This window comes from Miniopterus schreibersii (genome assembly GCF_964146895.1).
Source record: "Miniopterus schreibersii genome assembly, chromosome: 13".
In the NCBI taxonomy this organism is placed as follows: Eukaryota; Metazoa; Chordata; class Mammalia; order Chiroptera; family Miniopteridae; genus Miniopterus; species Miniopterus schreibersii.
The window spans coordinates 58327289-58345894 of record NC_138113.1 but is presented as its reverse complement, the minus strand read 5'-3'; the positions used below and the strand labels follow the sequence as shown (position 1 = coordinate 58345894).

The following is an 18606-nucleotide window of genomic DNA, read 5'->3' as shown; positions in this document are numbered from 1 at the left end:
TGGTTCTCACCGCTGTAGCCCTCATCTCAATGCTTTGAAAATAAACACAACCGAGGTGCATATAAAGCCCGTAAGAAAGGGTCTGACACAAAGCAGGTGATTTAGCTGGAAACAGCATTAGCAGATGATTGGAGAGTGTTCCTGGGCAAACACCTTCGGAGCGGCTCACGGTCTTTGCTCTTCCCTCTCAGGCGTCCTGTTCTCCCTGGTGGTGGTGCTGTACGTCATCTGGGTCCAGGCCGTGGCTGACATGGAGAGCTACAGGAACATGAAAATGAAAGACTGCTTGGATTTCACGCCTTTTGTTCTGTACGGCTGGTCATTTTTCCTGGCCCCAGCAGGGGTGTTTTTCTCTTTGCTCTCCGGATTACTCTTCCTAGTTGTTGGACGGCATATACAGCTACATCACTAATCAAACTGTTGCTACCGGTGTTTTCTTGAGAGATTTGAAAACAGCGTATTTTATTTTTATTTGTTTCAGTGATCCTAGCATGGAATTAGTTGATGTAACTTTCTAGTTGCTATTCGAATTAACCATTTTCCTTGTGATTTTTTTTCTAATAAGAAGGTCCTAGAATCTCTCCAGACACCAACATGTTTTCATCTGTTGAAGTGCCCTCAAGAACCTGGTTCTTTAGGGAGCAGGTGACACGGCCCCCCTCTCATTGCACTTGTGAGAGCTCACGCAGGCTGCGGACATATAAAGGTACAGTGACAGCGAAACATCATCAGCGGGGCCAAATCTCGGATTCAGAGGCTCCTTCTTGGCCTTCACTTCTGTTGCTACTTAAAAATCACCTTTGGGGAATAATTAAGAATGGAAAACAAATATCAGGGAATTTACTCCATTTCTTCTCCACACACACACCCATGTCCACACTCACTGACTCCTTTGAGCAGATAGATTATTCATTATTTAAAAATAGAAGCAGGAGCTTCACACACTCATCAGTTAAATGAGCTACAACGGGCCACGACCGTCCACTCTCCCCAGTTCTCATCGGCAGTGGTTTGTTCCCTGGCTTGACTCACCTAATTATGCGGGCTTACATCACCTCCAGCTATGTTTAAAAGCAGCACATCTGTACACCAAAATGCATATAATGCAGATTGGATTTTGAGAACTTAAGGTGGGCTAATTATATATCTAATATGGTTGAAAATATGAAAAACCCAAGAAACTTAGCTTACTACATAATTCTATTTGATATTTTAAAATTCCCATGTAAAATTATATTGCTAATATGTTCAGCTTATGAAAGTTTATTGATGAAATGTGCTTTTAATATGCACAGAATGCTTCCATATGAGGATGATACTAGACTCGCTTATTAAAGACTATGAAATATTACCTTTTCCAAGATCGTTTGGGTTGCAGTCCTTCTGATCATTTGATCCCCTTAATTATTGTCCCTCAATTTTTTCTTCATTACAACAGGTATTGTAACATTTACAGAGTTCCTATTTCCTTTAATCTCTTCAAAGAAAACTTTTGCTTTTTTTGCCAGGGGTGGGGGAATAATTCTGTGTTATTGACCAACATAGACGTTTTGCATATCAAAGATGTTTGTTTGGCACTGATTTTGATTGAAATCGCATCCATCTGAGATGCCTAGATCATATTTGCATTTGGAACCTGCACCAGGGAGGCGTGTGTTAGGGAAGAGACAGGGTGCAGCCTGGTGGTGAGCTTTGCTCCAGGCCAGCGTTTGCTCTGCAGCGGCTGTGGACAGAAGGAGGGACTGGGAAGCAGACCGAGTGGCCGCCTAGGAGATGCTCCGGGATGGGGGGACCGTGCTTCCCACGCAGCCATCCCGTGACGAAGAGGCTGCCCGGCTCTTCTCCACACAGCTCGTGTTTTCCACTAGTCTCATTTCAGTGGGAGGGTTTCTGGAGGAATAGCAAGGTGTTTGGGGACAGTTTACTTCCATATAGTAAAAATAAAACACAAAACAAAAATACAGCAAAGCTTCAGGAGTTTACCTGGTTTCTCAGGCCACTTCAGGGACATCGTAAACGGTGCTGTGGTAGTTTCATTTGCCTTCTGTTTCATTTTTATATGGCTTTGTTTTGTTCTTTGCTTTCGGCTTGATGATTAGGAAGATAGCCACGGGCTCTGCCGTGCATGTTGATGGTGACGCTGAGTCGCAGCCTGCCATTACGTTCTCCAGACAACACTAGATGGATTTCCATAGTTCACATCACCTGTAAATACAGATCCTTTCTGTAGGAATTTGGGATGGAGCCCTTCTCTGGTGTATTATGTCATTTAAACTTCACATACAAGCTGTTTTCAGTAAGGGTTTGAATATTTATAAATTTCAGATGGCCACCCTGCTTTCTGATGTACTTAAGCAGCTAGCATAGGTTTATGCTGAGACAACGGCTGAATATCTGGTGTGCATGACGCTTTCACACAGACCACGCTCGGGAGGTGTTCTGCTGCTGTAGTGTGTCCATCACATTAACTCGAGAGCATTTCCTGACCTGCCACCAGCAACCGCGAAGGAAGGCGGTGAGCTGTGTTTGCTGCCATAGAAAAATATACTTAAAAATAGAGATATGTGGTCTATCCTTGTAGCACTCCTACGTCTGATTTGGGATAGTATGTTTCCTTTTATTTCTCTATTGGGTGTATTGATAATTTTCAGAAGATTCCAAGCAAAGCGTTAAAATCTTAAGAGTGTTGGTTTTGCATCATAAACTTTCAGTTTGACAAGATATTTTCGTGACCGTTCTAGAAGTGAAGTGAGAGGGAGGGAGTCATGCCCTTGGAGCTGGCGAGAGCCGTGATCTCCGCGTATGGTGTTTGTTCAGTGGGTTTTGTTTGGTCGGGCAGCAGGAACTGCGGAAAACCAGGCAGAGAAGCTAAATGATGCTGTTCAACTTGGGGGTTGAGGGTTGGACTTGAGAATACTGTGTGTGCTCTTACTGGTCATTTAGTCATTTTTATGACTAATCTATGAAATGTATTTATTGAATTTGAAGATTAAATCCATTTATAAGGGTATGTGGTGGAGGTGTCAATATTGGTAATTATCTATCTGTCATCTATCATCAACGCACGTGTGTGTGAGCGTGAATGTCTGTGTGTGTTACAATGATAAGTTTGGGTAAAAAGAGGTGCAGTGAATGATGGAGATAAATATACTTGAGATAAGCAGATTTTTAAAAACCCGTTTCTCTTGGGTGACAGTACTGCAGCTGTGTTTCCCTGAGTGCCGTTTTACTGCTTGACTCCCCTGAGGATGGTTTGCTTAGTTCAACACGTAATTCAGTTTATATGTTCACGAAAGGGACTACATCAGGCTCACACAGAGAAGTGGGACCCAGAGAGTGGGGCAGATGCGGTGACAGTAACGGAAGCTGGGCGCCCGTGTGCAGGTGGGAGCGTTGGGGGGAAAGGCCAGCGGTGTTGGGGTTCTGTGGCAAGAAATGGATTAACGGGTAAGGAGACGGGTCCCCAGCTTGATTTTGGTGGGGCTCAAACAGCAGTTTGGGGCCTCACACAAAAGAGACAATAGTAGAAATTGAATTTTGGTTGATTCTCCGAAGGAATTAAATATATTGAGACATTTCATCAGTAGTGATCAAGTATAGGTAGAAAAATTCCAACAGAAATTTAGGAAGACAGCCCTGGCCAGTTTGGCTCAGTGGTTAGAGTGTCAGCCCTAGAACTGGAGGGTCTCGGGTTCAATTCCAGTTGAGGGCACGTACCTTGGTTGCAGGCTTGACCCCTGCGCCCCGCCTGGGGGGCAGCCAATCGATGTGTCTCTCTCACATGGATGTTTCTCTCTCTCTCTCTCCCTTCACTCTCTGAAAAGCAATGAAAAAAATACATATATCCTTAGGTGAGGATTTAAAAAAATGGTTAGCTTGGTTAGCATGGAAAGAGGAAAGAGAGAAATGTCCCACTTGTTTCTAGCAAACCAAGGCCAATGCTGGCAGGAGCGTAAGACCAGCCCGACCTGCCTGTCGGCTGGGAACTCGGAGTGAGACAAGGTAAAATGACCACAGAGAAGTCCTCCTGGGGCCCACTCTGGCTTTTGAAGGGTCATTTTTCTCTCCAACATGTAACTATGACTGTGAACTTCGTTTGGAATATGTAAGACTCACATGGTATGTCGAATAACTATTTTGCATATACATATATAGGTGCACATGTAATTTATAAGATATCTATAAGTAAGTTAGAGTGATGCTGAATTCTTTAAGTAGTGATGCCTTTTCTGGGTCACACTGGCCTCTGGAATAAGCGTGGCTGGAGCAGTTGGTGTCCTGCACCAACCCTGAGCAGTATGTAGATCATTCAGGGTTGGGGGAGGACTCGTTGGCATAAGGACATACAGCAGAAAGTTTAATATTGTCATTCTTCTGGGAGTCCGGGAGTTACTGTGACATATTCACTGAAAATGTAGGCGGTTCCCCCCTTTATATGGCAATTCTTTTTTCTCTCTCTTTTAAGCATTTTCTTTTCCATTCATCCTAAAAAGAAACTGCCGCTGTTTAAAAATTCGCCAATGCTTGCAGCTAGCACTGACCCTGAAAACTATCTAAACAAATAGGTATTTAAACAATATAGCTTTTAACGGAGTGGCATGTAAAGAAAGCACTGCCTCCCATTTGGTGTGGTGTACACAGAGACACTACACGGAATATCGATATATTGTCTTCGTCCCCCCCAAATACAAGAAACCCTTTTTTCTCAAGAATTGTATGGTGGATGTAAATATTTGGAGAGATGGCAGACAGATTAACCTCTGTGTGTAAGTGTGCGTGTTCCCATGTATACCCAAATGCCTGTGTGTGTGTATATGTATGTACTGTGTGGTATGTATGCATGTCTGTATAAAGATTTGGATAAAACTGTAAATGTATAATTGTCAATAGATACACATCTGAATATACACAGTTTGCACATCTATTATATATATGTATATATAAGAAATGCCTGCATTTGAATTACATGGGCATGTACACATATCCAATAGTGGTCTGTCTCAGGCATGCCTGGGCTCGGAAGGTTGGCCGAATGGGGGCACATTTCGTCCTGAGGCTAGTGCCTAAGGCTAGTGCCCCGGGGGTGGCCGGGTGCAGGGAGGCTCGGTGACTGCTGGCAGGGCCTCTCTTTTTCACCCAGGGCACATGTGGTGATGCGCGTGCAGCGGACTGGGCATGTCTTACCCTGTGAATGCCACTGGCAACGGCCCTGCCTCTTATTTTCTAAAGCAACATGCCTTGCTTGACGCAGTCATCGAGTGGGTCCCCACGAAGTCCTGTTGGGCCACCTTAGGGTGGACCTGTGCTGTGGTGGGGAAGGTGGGAGGCCTGTGGCTGAGGACATGCATTCTGACCCTGGATTTTAAACCTATTAACTGGACAAGTTATCCCACCTCGCTTTGGCTCAGTTTCTTCATCTAAAATATTTACCAGTTTATTCAACAGCAGTAATTGCGTCACAGGTGGTGCTGTGTGTCGGGTGTATTTTACTAAACAAGACAGATACGGTGTTTCCATTCTTTAAGCTAAGGGTCAGGGAAGGGGTATGGACCACAAGCAAGTAAACACGAGAACGGAATTTATAAACGGTGACAAGTGCTCTACAGTAAAATATGAGGCACAAGGACAGATAAAACCATGACTGATGGATCGTCAGGGAAGTTCTGGGTGAGGAGAACGTCCTGAACTGCAGGAAAGCACTCTGAGTTATGACACAAAGGACCCCAAGGGCATCTGGGCGGAAAGTGGCAGCAGGAACTGTTGGGGAAGGGGCAGTGGGACCGGCGGCCTGGAACAGAAAAGGGCTGACCTGTTCTAGGAGCAGCAGGGTGGCTTGTGCGGCTGGACACTGAAGGGGGGACGTTTCCCAGGAAGCCGGAGAAGAAAGAAAGGCCCCATCGTCCAGCGCCCTTGGGCCATTACAGTGTATTTATTCCAGAGGAAAACACTGAGAGAACTCGCTGGTGGGCTCCATCTGGGATGAAGGGAGGGACCGACCGCTCAAGACCCCCGCCAGATGCTCTGGCTCGAGCAGAGGGGTAGATGGAGAAGCCTGGAGTAGGCGAGGCCAGGAGCAGGCTTGGGGGTGAAAGGAACTGCTGGTTCCCTTTGACGACGTCACATTTGAGATGCCTCTAAAATGTCCAAGATGAAATCCGGCAGACAGCTGGATAGGGCCGTCAGGAGCAGTCTGAGCTGGACACTCACTGAGTCTACAGGCGCGGGGAAGAAGGGGGGGCTTGCCGGTGGGAACGGAGTCCTTTCCCCGAGTCCTGAGGCGAGCATTGGGGAGCCTCGCCCATGGGAGGCGGAGATTCCAGGGTAAGATTTGTTGGGGGCCGGAGCACACGCCAGGGACTGCCCAGGGGTCATTCTCCCAACCACCCCATTCCCCAGACCTTCAGGCCTGTGTCCCTCATGCAGTGGGATCCTTTTTCCAGGCCAGCCTGCGCCCCTGCAGGCGCATCTCGGGTCCCGCTGCGCAGGCCTCAAAGTGGAAGCACCTCCCCCCCATCTTGGCTTCCACTGGGCATGTGCCCAGCAGAGGAGTTTCCCCTTCAGTGTCCTGTCCGTCCCCCCAGTAATCTGCCCACGGACAGTGGCTCCCTGGGGTGCATGTGAAGCTGCAGCTTCCCAGAGAAGCAGGCCCGTTGGTGGGTTCCACCTCCCACTTTTTTAGGCTCCTTAATGTCTGATTCCCTGTGCTCCCCTCCTGTTAATATCCAGCTACCTTTGGAGGGTGGCCAGAGAGGGGCACTCTCTGCACTGGAACGCCCAGCGTTTAGCCGACGAGTAGAAGACGGAGCCTGAAGAGAGGCCAAAAGTACACATAGGAGGGTTGACGGGAAATGCCATAGGAAGGGAAGAGCGTGTTTAGGCGAGGGGCTGAGTCTTGATCTTTACCAGCTCTGCTGTGACGATGGGAAGACAGGCAGGGACGGCGAGCCTTGGCTGTGGAAGCTTGGAGGCCGTTGGTTACAGTGACAAGAGAAGCCTTGGCCCGGTGGTGAGAACAGAAGTTGGCTTCGATTGGCTCAAGGGGTTAATGAGAGGCAAGAAAGTGGAGGAGGCTCTCGCAACTTCTAGATGAAGGCTGTCTCTGAAGGACCGCAAGGAGTCATGGATCTGGAGAGAAGAGGGTGTGAGGTCCAGAGAAGGCATTTGTAAGGCCTGGGAACATGAGAGCGGGTTTGTGTGCTGTGAAAATGATTCTGTCGAGAGAATTAATGATGTCAATGAAGGACCATGGCCAGAGCCGAGTGGGGGAGCTTGCTAACGCGTGCATGGAGGGATGGGGGACCTGCCTCGCTTTAAAGGAAGTCTCACATACTTGAAAATACCCAGAATGCAGAAAGCTCTCATTACATTAAATGTGACAAAAACAAACAAAAATTCTGTTGTACACTTACCATGTACTAGCTCCAAACATGGGTGTTGGGGTTACAGAAAGTTTGGCGAGTCCCCTTGTATAGGTCAGATATATTGCTTATAAGTGAGCATATAAATAAGACTCCGGGGAGCCAACACAGTTGAAAGATAGGTCGGACACAGTTTTGAGTAGGATAGAAAATGACAGCAGACCCAGGATGTCAGGACGCTCCTGCCTATCTGGAAGATCCCACCTTGCCAGTGAAGTTCAATGCTCCCCGACTTGCTTCCCCAGAGAAGAATTTGAGAAGGAGATTTCTTGCTTATATCTGACGACATCAGTTTTCTTTCTACCTAGTACAGTCCCCGTGACTGTCAGAAAGCCATCAGCTTCCTGTTTCAGGACGATTAGAAGACACCAGATGCTGCACTAGAGCCCTGGGTCTGGATTCTGCATTATTTGTTTTAAGTCATCCATTTCTGACCTTGGAAATACCCTAAGATAAAAGTAAAAGGACAGCATTTGAAAGAGGGGTGTTGAAATAAAATGACCAGAAAGAGGATTTTAAATTGGCTTCATTTAGATTCTAAAAAATTTTTATATTTCTTAATTCATCAGTAGTAAAGTTAGAGGAATTTGGTTTTTAAAGGGAATGCAGAGAAGAGCTGTCTTTGCTACTTACTCTCTGTATCATGAGCCTGAGTGACTACTTGCGCCACCAGTGAAATATCTCAGGGCCCTGGGGATAGGGGCTACATCTTATTTTTGTAGATACTGTGGTTTTTGACCTATTGACAACATTTTCAATACACTTTCAATTTCTGATACTTTTACCAGTGCTCCTGATAGGGCCTAGAAACCACTGGTTGCTTCATAAGGTGGTGGTTTTAATCATAAAATGGTGAACCTCAAACCCTACAATTTTACTACCTACCAGACTCAGAAAAAGACAGTCTCCAAGGCTTCTTCACAGATGCAGTAGGACAGAAAAAAAGATGTTAAAGAAATCTTTTAATGCTCCAAGCTGTTTTTTTTTTTCTTTACAAAATCAATACATATTCATTAGACAATTCAGAAAGTACAAATGGGTAGAAAGGAAGACACACATTTCACCCATAATCCCACCGAGAGTCACGCAGCATAAATCGTTCTAACAGGTAACAGCAGAGGGTCACCCTGAACAAAGTTTTGTAAACTTAATTATTTTACATAATACTATAGCTTTAAGAGTTTTGTGTCTTTAAATATTTCAAAGAATATCTACAACCTTTCACTGGCAGCCACGCCACACAGCCGGAGCGCCGCTGGTCTGTGCGCGTCCTCTAGAGAGCCCGCTGGCTTAGCTGGCACTGCTGGCCTCCACGGGGACATGCTTTTAGGTGCAGAAATACCCGTGACCATCCCCCCTCGGTCATTGTGAGTTAGATAATTATGGACCATTGAAAATCATATTAAAATAATCGAGAGTGATCTCCAAATTTTACTGAATGAAAATGAAGACGAGACTAACAAGGGTGGTGACTGACTTGTGAGCACTTTCTGTGCAGCAGCTTTTCCCAGTTGTCCAGTGGCTCCATTCCCACTGCGCAGGTGAGGGAGCTGACCCCCGGGGGCGGGCACCCTGCCTCAGCGCCCCACCAGGAGCTGACCCCCGGGGGCGGGCACCCCGCCTCAGCGCCCCACCAGGAGCTGACCCCTGGGGGCGGGCACCCTGCCTCAGCGCCCCACCAGGAGCTGACCCCCGGGGGCGGGCACCCTGCCTCAGCGCCCCACCAGGAGCTGACCCCCGGGGGCGGGCACCCCGCCTCAGTGCCCCACCAGGAGCTGACCCCCGGGGGCGGGCACCCTGCCTCAGCGCCCCACCAGGAGCTGACCCCTGGGGGCGGGCACCCCGCCTCAGTGCCCCACCAGGAGCTGACCCCTGGGGGCGGGCACCCTGCCTCAGCGCCCCACCAGGAGCTGACCCCTGGGGGCGGGCACCCCGCCTCAGTGCCCCACCAGGAGCTGACCCCTGGGGGCGGGCACCCTGCCTCAGCGCCCCACCAGGAGCTGACCCCCGGGGGCGGGCACCCTGCCTCAGCGCCCCACCAGGAGCTGACCCCCGGGGGCGGGCACCCTGCCTCAGCGCCCCACCAGGAGCTGACCCCTGGGGGCGGGCACCCCGCCTCAGCGCCCCACCAGGAGCTGACCCCCGGGGGCGGGCACCCTGCCTCAGCGCCCCACCAGGAGCTGACCCCTGGGGGCGGGCACCCTGCCTCAGCGCCCCACCAGGAGCTGACCCCCGGGGGCGGGCACCCTGCCTCAGCGCCCCACCAGGAGCTGACCCCTGGGGGCGGGCACCCTGCCTCAGCGCCCCACCAGGAGCTGACCCCCGGGGGCGGGCACCCTGCGTAAGGCTACACTGCTAGCAGGGGCTGGAGATGGGCACCTAAGTGTTTGAAAATTCATGCTCTTTCTGTAATAACAATTGGCTTCTTCGTATCAGTGGAGAGAACATATTTTGAACACATTTGAGTAAAAACAATAATATAGGTGTGTGGCTACGTGTTGAATTAGTCGCATGAAAGAATAACCAAATTGCACACAAAAAATCCTCCATTGACTACTCTCACTTTGAGGTGGCCTTTGGGCTTCAGGCATAAAATGGGGTGGACGGTGCAGTATGTCAGGGTCCCTGTGACGGGCTCAGTGACCCCAGCGACCCAGAATCTGCTGTGAGACAATAGACGTCTGAAGCCACTTTAATGGCTATGCCACTCTGGGGGCAAACAGGAGACGTACTGTCTAGAAAGCAGGTGTTGCCTGGTAGCAGTGGCTTCCTGCTGGTGTGGCTGGGAGCCGTGGGCCGCAGTGTTAGCGAGGACACGCAGGCATGCGCTTGCAGAGGACAGCGGGCTTCCAAGCCTGACGCCCACCTGCGGACCCTCCAGCCGGCCACCGAGCTTCCTCACTTCTTTCCTGCAGCGGCGTCAGCAGTTTCCAGAAGCAGCAGCTGGAGGAGCGGGGTGGAGACCTTCCAGTTAAGGGCGAGGGCTCCGGGGACAGAGGGCGGGACAGCCGGGGCGGGAGCCGAGTTCCCGCGTTAGCCGCTTGGTCCCGAGCAGTGACGTAACTTCTCTGTGCCTCGGTCACGGAGCGAGGACAGCGCAGTGTCCGTAGGATGTCCAGGACGGTGCCCTCCGCGGAGCACCGTTCATGGGTGGTCCCCACTGTTGCTACTATTGTGACTGTCACCGTTCTGACCTGCCACGCTTCTATAACTTCTGATTCAGGATTTCTTATTTTTTTGGAAGATTAGTGGGTACAGTTTTCCCAGGACCCTCTCCTCATCCCTAGGCCCATCTTAGGGACATCTTGCGTGGCATTGCCTCTGCCCGTGACACTGCCCCAGAGTGTGACAAACAGGGCAATGGGTGGCAGTAGCAACATTATGTCCCCTTTAGAGAAAACGGACCCCCAAAGACGTGATCTCAGAAACTATGTAGGTGGGATTCCAAATGTGGGTGGCCAACCAAAAAAACGGAACTAGAGCCCCTTAAAATGGGGAGTACCTTTAAATACACGTGTATGTGTAAACGAGGGAAAACTCGGAGACAATGAACAGTGGCTCCCGCGCCTCAGCCTCACCGGCCCCGTCGCAGGGCCGCACGCAGAAGCAGGTCTCTCTGTGGCCACAGCGGCAGGCGCCAGCCACCGCCAACTACGTAAAGCGCAGGTGCCGGCTGCTGACAACTGCCTCAAACAGACGCCAGCTCCAGGTCTTCTTTGAAATTCACTGTGAAGATGTGCGCTCCTAGGCCTTCCTTCTTTTCTTGGGGGGGGGGTGCACACAGGGAAGCTCAGTTAGGGTGTCAGCCTGCTGTGCTCTGTTATCAGGCGTTTTAGCTTTTTCTACCTTTTCCAGTTGCTTAAGAGCTTCTAGGTGCAGAGAACAGAAAGTGCTAAGTGGAGAGCAATGGCCTGGGGGCAGATGCTTGAAGGGCCGGCAAAAAATCCCCTAGGTTCTTTCTGGCCGGGGTGCTCAGTGGGTGGAACATCATTCCATACACCAAAAGGTTGCGGGTTCGATTCCCAGTCAGGGCACTGGGGAAATTTACGGGAGGCAACCGATCGATGTTTCTCTGTCACATCTCTCTCTCTCTCTCTCCCTTCCTCTCTCTAAACATAACCTCGAGTGAGGATTACTTTTTTTTTCTAGCTTCAAGGCCCTCCAGCCTGAGCTTTTTCCTTTGCTTTCCTCTCTTCTCCTCTTTTTGAACCAAAGTACTTTGTGTGTCATTGATCTTAGAAGACTGTGTCTTGCAGGAAACCGTTCTCCCCACCTCAGAAGCCGCAGACAAGGTTTGGGAGTGCGGCTGAGTGCTGAGCACCAGAAGAGCAGGCTTAAGCCGCCCCCTCACTATCACACAGTATTTACATTTCACAGAAGAGTCTTGGCAAACAAACAAGCAACTCCCAGAAAGATGTGGCTGATGCACACACCGGATAACAGTGACTCATGGTTTCAGGATTGGAGCAGGGAAGTGCTTTGGAATGTGACCGTGCAGCCGTTAACCAGAGAGGAGGAATCGCATCCCCGCCTTACCAATGACCGCAGCTGTTAAATGTGTCCAGGTCACTTGTAGGGGAGTCCCTGGCGGAGTAAACTGCTAGGATTGCTGGTAGGTACAGGAGAGCGGTGGTGAGGACATATCCTTCACTCATGGCTGATCTATGTCATAATCTTGGGAAAGACATCACTTAATTTTTTTATTTGTAAAATTGAAAGAATCAATTAGAGAGCTTGGAAAACAAGGTAGCCAGTTCATTCCCCAGGTAATCTTTGCAAAAAAAAAGCCAACAGGAAAACTGGTCTTGATTTCGACATCCCCACTGGTTCTGGTGCAAGGTGACCTGCCGGTCAGTCTCAGGAGTGATCTCCCGGGTAAGGGGGATGTTGCTGGGAACCCCTCTCTGACTGAGTCTCCACAGTAGCTACTCGTGAACATTGGCTAACAGGGCGCCTGAATGGAGTGACTGGATCCAGCTGCTGCGAAGCCTTGGCCTAGAGCAAGATTGCTTTTATTAATGGTGTAGAAGAAACCGAAGCAGCATGTAAAAGCGTATATTAAACAGGTATCCTGGTCATTTAGAAAAGTAAAAGTCATTCCCTTAGGGAGTTGCAACAGAGCAGAAGTTAGCGAATATACTAGATTCTGCCTTTTTCTTCTAATGTACACAGTGGGCCGGTCAGTCCTTCAACTCCAGCAGAGAAGTTTAAGGGCAAGGCTGACGTGATGGGATAGCTAATGTTTCTCACCAGGTAGAGTTGTTAATTCACTCCAAGCCAATCCAGTCTACCCAGCTCCTCACGGCTTCTGACCTGTTAGCACAGGGCAAAGCAGGGCAGACGGGCTCCTTCCCCTCTTTCCTCCTTGATTGTCCCCTCTCCCCCAGCTCCTGCCCTCCCAGTGTTTAGATTGGGGATATATCAGAGGTGCCAGGAAGAAGGGGAGACGGAGCCCATTGGAAAGCACAGGAAGATTTCTGCCAGCAGGTGAGAAAGCCACCCCACTGAGAGAGTAAGGGAGTCCCATCAGTACCAGGTGGTCGTCGTGAGACCCAGGGGCTTTGCTGCTGTGGCCTCCGGCTCCGGGAACCAGGGGTCCTAGGTCTCCATATGTCCTGTCCTTGGCTTCTGTGAGACCCTCTCTGCGCCATGTGCTGTGTTGGAACACTCTCCTCTCCCATTTAAACTAGACTGAAGCTGTCCACACTCTGGAACCCAAAAGCCAAACCAAAACAGAAAAGGAAAATTCAGGGGCAGTTCCCTCCAGGCCAATAGATCAGCGCCCATGTTACCTGCAGAGTCATTAGTTGAAGGGCAACCAGACATATGTTCACGCTGCTTGTATACCGTTGGGGGAATCAAAAGCGCCGCAGCAGCTGAGAATTTACCTTCCACCCCGCTCTGCCCGAAGGTTCTTGTCTTTCGCAGAATATGCGATTGCTAATCGGCCCCTCCCATTTGTTGTTATAATTACATAGATGTCTTGTTACCATTATTAATTTCACACGTCTGACCCTTTACCTATTATTTCCAACATCATAATCCTCAGATGTAATGAATAATCAATTTTTCACAACCGTTTCACACAAATGATCATTCTTACCCCGTAGACTCAGGACTCAGAGTGCGGCCTGCTGGCCTCGGCCCTGGTGGTGTGTGAACTGTGGGCTCTCAGTGCCCAGAGGTGGTCAAGGCCATGACACCGGCTCTGGTATTGGGGCTACTGTGAGATACCCTGGGAAGTAAGCTGTTGTTTACCACACTGGAGCTCTGGGGAAGTACATTTGAGTCTTAACCAACGGACAGATAAAATTTTGGAACACAACCCATTTATAAACCGCATCCTGCCTGCATACATTTTTCACACAGTCATGTTAAAAGAAGAGTGATGAAGAATTTCAGTTGCAGAACTTTTGGTTCCTGGGATATGCTCCTTAATAGGAGTTTCTGCCCTGACTTACTGCAGACCCGATGTGCTTGTACAGAGGGGCTGAGCACATGTCTCGCTGCACTGTTCTTTGCAGAGTCCTACGTTTTCTTTGTATTACATAAAAGTAAAATGTCTATGCCAAGTAGAGAAACTCAAGAAAAGTGGAGAATGCTGACATTTTATCTTCCTGGCCAGGTTCCCCGGGCGTGGGAGTGACAGGTGGGCACTTGGTCCTGATGGGTACAGTCGTCATGCCTTTCGCTGGACAGATCTGCCTACATCCTGTGGTCCCCCAAACTTTCACTCTGTATATAATCAAAACATATTCCAAGGATGCATTTCTGGGCTCTGAATTAGCCCTTCCATTTCAATGATTCTCCCCAATCTTCCTCCAAGTTCCTCTCAGTGAAAGTATTTCCCGCCTTTGTTATTGTTCTAGCTGTCGCTGCCATTTTTACGCATTTATGCATCCATATGTACACGGGGACATTTCACGATCCTGAATGGAAAAGGCCTCACCCGGCATAAGGTACCACGGCTTGAGCTTCATACTTTGAAGGCCTAGAGGGTTCTGTTCTAGCATCATTCTTGGGGAGTGTAGACTTGGGGTTAGATACCTGAGCCAAAGACAGTCATACGCTGCAACTGTGTTCAGGACCAGCTCTGGAATACAAGCCAAAAGCAGTTGGAACTATTGCAAACCACATTTACAATATCATTTGAGGGACAGCTGGGGTCAGTGCCAATTTTCAATGATCAGACGCAGAGAGACAGCTCTTGTATAACAATCAGCAGGGCTGTCACACTGAATGGAAATAACCGCATTGCACCTTGGAAAATATATTCTAAGTAGGAGAGTAACTGTTTTTAGGAAGCTATTCATGACTTACTCCCCCCCTCCCCACTCAAGAATCGCCCAGTAATAAGGTAAACTTTTTATCATAATTTATACAATGTGATCTTTGAATAGTTTAAATGTTTGTAGCTGACAACAGATCTGCCTCATCGCACGGGGCCCCCCTCGCTGGCGGGGAGACAGGCGTGGCCTGCAGGGTCTGTCGCATCCCCGAGGCCTGCCAGTCTCTGAGACCCACCCCGGAGCCTGACTCTGACAGCGGTTTCATTATTCTTCAGCCCCAATGGCAGACGTCACGAGAACAATGTAAAAGTGAGAAAGGGAGAGTTGGCGCCTTTGCGGGGTTGACACAAAAATTGGAGCAAGCGATGATTTTACAGAGGAGCGCGCCTTTCCCAGGCGGGTGGAGGGAACGGGTGGGTTAGGGATAAAAGAGGCGCTGGCGGGGGCTTATCAAACCAATTATGGATATACTTTTTGTAGGAATAGCAACCATGTTATATTTGGCTCTTTGCCTCAATTCAAAGAGCAGAGCTATACATATAACCCCCCACCCATCTAACCCTGGCTCTAGTATCGCCCTGGTGTTGCTGTGCACAGGACTGGAAAATCACACACCAAGCTTTTTTTTTTTATTTAAATTTTTTATTTTTAAATAAATTTAAACTTACAGAAGAGTTGAAAGATAAAATAGAGAATTTTCACCCATCCCCTACCCGCTTTCTCTAAAGTTAACATCTCATAAAACTACAGTGTAACTTGTAAGATGTTAACCAGGGACAATACCTCCAACTAGAAGTACATGCCTTCTTTGGATCTCACCAGTCTTTCCTACAATGCCCTTCTCTGTTTCCGGGGCTGATGCAAGAGCCCACACTGCATTTAGTTGCAATGTCCCCTCAGCCTCCTCCAGTTCATGACCCCCTGGGTCTTTCCTTGCCCCCCATGACGCTGGCGCTTGAAGAGTACCGATCAAGTACCTGTCAAATGTCTCTCGTTTAGTTTTTGTCTGCGTTTGGGCAGATTGGACATGTGGGTTTTGGGAAAGAATGAGGTACCCTTCTCAGAGCATCACATCATGAGGCTCAGGACATTCCAGTGTCCACGAATGGTGACGGTGGCCTTGACCACTGTGTGGTCTCCTAAGTCAGTGCCATGCAACTTATTCCACTTGGGAGTGGGGCCTGAGTTAGCAGTCCATCACAGCTGACCTCCTGTTATGGATGTGCTTTGAGTAAGTACTCAATCCTTTGAGTCATTGATTAAAATTAGGCTTATGTTTTCAAGTTCTGTGCCCTGTCATTTGTGGCCATCGTGACATATAGAGGTCTACGTAAGTCTCTGCCAATACCGTAGCTTTTGCTCAGTGAGTCAACCCCAGGCCCCACTTTGCCTCAGCCCTTACTCTAAGGCCGAAGGACCACCCATTGGTGAAGCCTGTACACGAGGAGACCTAAAGAAAGAAGCACTGGCCCAGGTGCCGCCTTAGGGGCTGTCTTTTTATCTGCATATGTCACATTAATGTTTCCGTCTCTTTAGCCTTGGAGGTGGGAAAATCAGAAAGAGTGTCATCTCTACAAATTGAAAACAAAACAAAACAAACAACAACAACAACTGGTGAACTGATGCTGAGAAAGGTTCAAGGACTGGCAAGGTCATATGGCTATGGCAGTGCAGAGTCCACTAGAGGGTCCAGGTTCTCTGATGCTGAGCCCACTGAACTGCCTGGACGCTCGGCTCATCCCAGAGACTCAGGCCCTTGCTGGCTGAGAGCAGTCGGATCTATAAGCAGGTGGCTCTAACTCTGAATTTATTACCATTATTATAAAAACCTAGGAACATTTGTTAATCACTCTGGTTTTCCACTTGGTGGTGGCGATTTCAGGAATAAAACCCTCCTGGGCTCTATTTCTAATTTAATGCCAACATGCAAATTGCGCCTCACCTGTCTGACCTGAGGTGTCATTTGTGCCCAAATAACACCTCCCAGAGGAGGGCGCCTTGTGCCTGTTTCCTCCTTCAGAAATTAAGGGTGATAATAGTAACCAGCTGCACACAAAGCAGTTATGGGGGGTGAGGTGCAAAAGGCTCAATAAATATAGCCGCGTAGGGAAAACCGAGACCAGGGAGAGTGCTGTGGAAAGGCTAAACGCAGTAGGAGAGTTACAGCTTCTCTGCACACTCACCACCGGAGGCCAGGGTAACACAATCGCTCCGTAAACATTAACTTCACTCAACAAATACATATTGGCTGCATAAGTCAGAATCTAAGGCTAGAGGGATTTTAGATAACAATAACCACAGCTAACATTTTTAATAGACTTTATTTTTTTGGGAGCAGTTTTAGGTTCCCAGCAATATTATTAAGCAGGAGCTACAGAAATTTCTTTCCCATATACCCTTGTCCCCCGGCCTCCCCTGTTATCAGCATCTTACACCAGATGGTACATTTGCTACAACTGATAAACCTACATCGATGCATCATCATCACCCAGTGTCCATAGTTTACATTTAAAAAAAAATGTTTTTATTAACGTTAGAGAGAGAGGAAGGGAGAGGGAGAGAGAGAAACATTGATTGGCTGCCTCTCGCACGCCCCCTACTGGGGATCAAGCGGGCAACCTGGGCATGTGCCCCGACCAGGGTGACCTTTTGGTGCAATGCCCAACCAACTGAGCCACATAGGCCAGGGCTATACGGTTCACTCTTGGTGTTGCACAATCTGTGGATTTGGGTAAACATAAAATAACATGTATCCACCATTATCATATCATACAGAGTAGTTTCACTGCCTGAAAAGTCCTCTGTGCTCCCCCGATTCAGCCCTCCCTCCTGCTTAACCCCTGGCAGCTATAGATCTTTTTACTCTCTCCATAGTTTTAATTTTTCCAAAATGCCACGTACATAGTGGTAATCACACAGTATTAGCTTTACAGATTGGCTCCTTTCATTGAGTAATAAGCATTTAAGTTTCTCCCATATCTTTTCACAGATTGCTGGCTCATTTCTTTTCAGCACCGAATGCTCCCTTGTCTGATGTACCTACGTTGTTGGTTTGTTTAATCTGTTCGCCTACCGAAGGGCATCTTGGTTGCTTCCCAGTTTTGGCAATTATGAATAAAACTTCTATAAACATCTGTGTGCAGGTTTTTGTGTGGACGTGTTTTCAACACCTTCGGGTAAACACCAAGGAGCAGGATTGCTGAATCATATGTTAAGAGTATGTTTAGCTGTGTAAGGAACTGCCAATCTGTTTCCACAGTGGCTGTCCCATTTTGCATCCCCACCAGCGACGAATGAGTGTTCCTGTTGCTCCAGCTCCTCTCCAGCATTTGGTGGTGTCGGTTTTCTGGATTTGGGCCATGCTAATATGTATACAGTGGTATCTCATTATGCGAAAAGTTTCGAGTGCTTAATTGTGTGCCAGACACTGGGGTAGGCACTATAAACAATAATCTCATTTAATCCTTACAAAAATCCTGTGAGGTTGGTGCTATGATCTTGTCTTTCCACTTCACAGAGGAGCAAAGGGGAGTTTAGAAGGGGGACCGAACTTGCCCAAGATCCCATCGGTATTGAGCCCAAAGGCAAGTGCTCAGCGAGCTCCTCGCGGTGTGGAGCAGGTTCCTGAGACGTGGCTGATCGGCAGGCTCACCCCTCTTTTAAGGGGGAGACGTCGATTCCAGACCTGTTGAAGGACTCACTGGACGTCATGCTGGTTAGAGTAAGATGCAGGGAGAGAGCCCTCAGCCTTGCCCTCTGCACGTAAGCTCTGCAGCCATCAGTCATGTCAGGACTGGTCTCCAACGTGCCATGCGCCCCTTGGCATCCTGCTGAGGTATCCTGATCTGGGTACCCCTGGGCACTCCAAGCTCCTCAGGCCCAGTGCTTATTTTAAATTC

At 48.7% G+C, this 18606-nt stretch overlaps 1 protein-coding gene across 1 annotated transcript in view; it reads left to right on the top strand.

The window, feature by feature from the left end:
• Positions 1-3009, top strand: part of TMEM182 (transmembrane protein 182) — a 55078-nt gene extending 52069 nt beyond the window's left edge. The window contains exon 5 of the mRNA XM_081156279.1: positions 192-3009. Coding sequence (XP_081012405.1) covers positions 192-412 — 221 coding nt within the window. The 3' untranslated portion in view covers positions 413-3009. The remainder of the gene's footprint in view (positions 1-191) is intronic.
• Positions 3010-18606: the final 15597 nt, after the last annotated feature.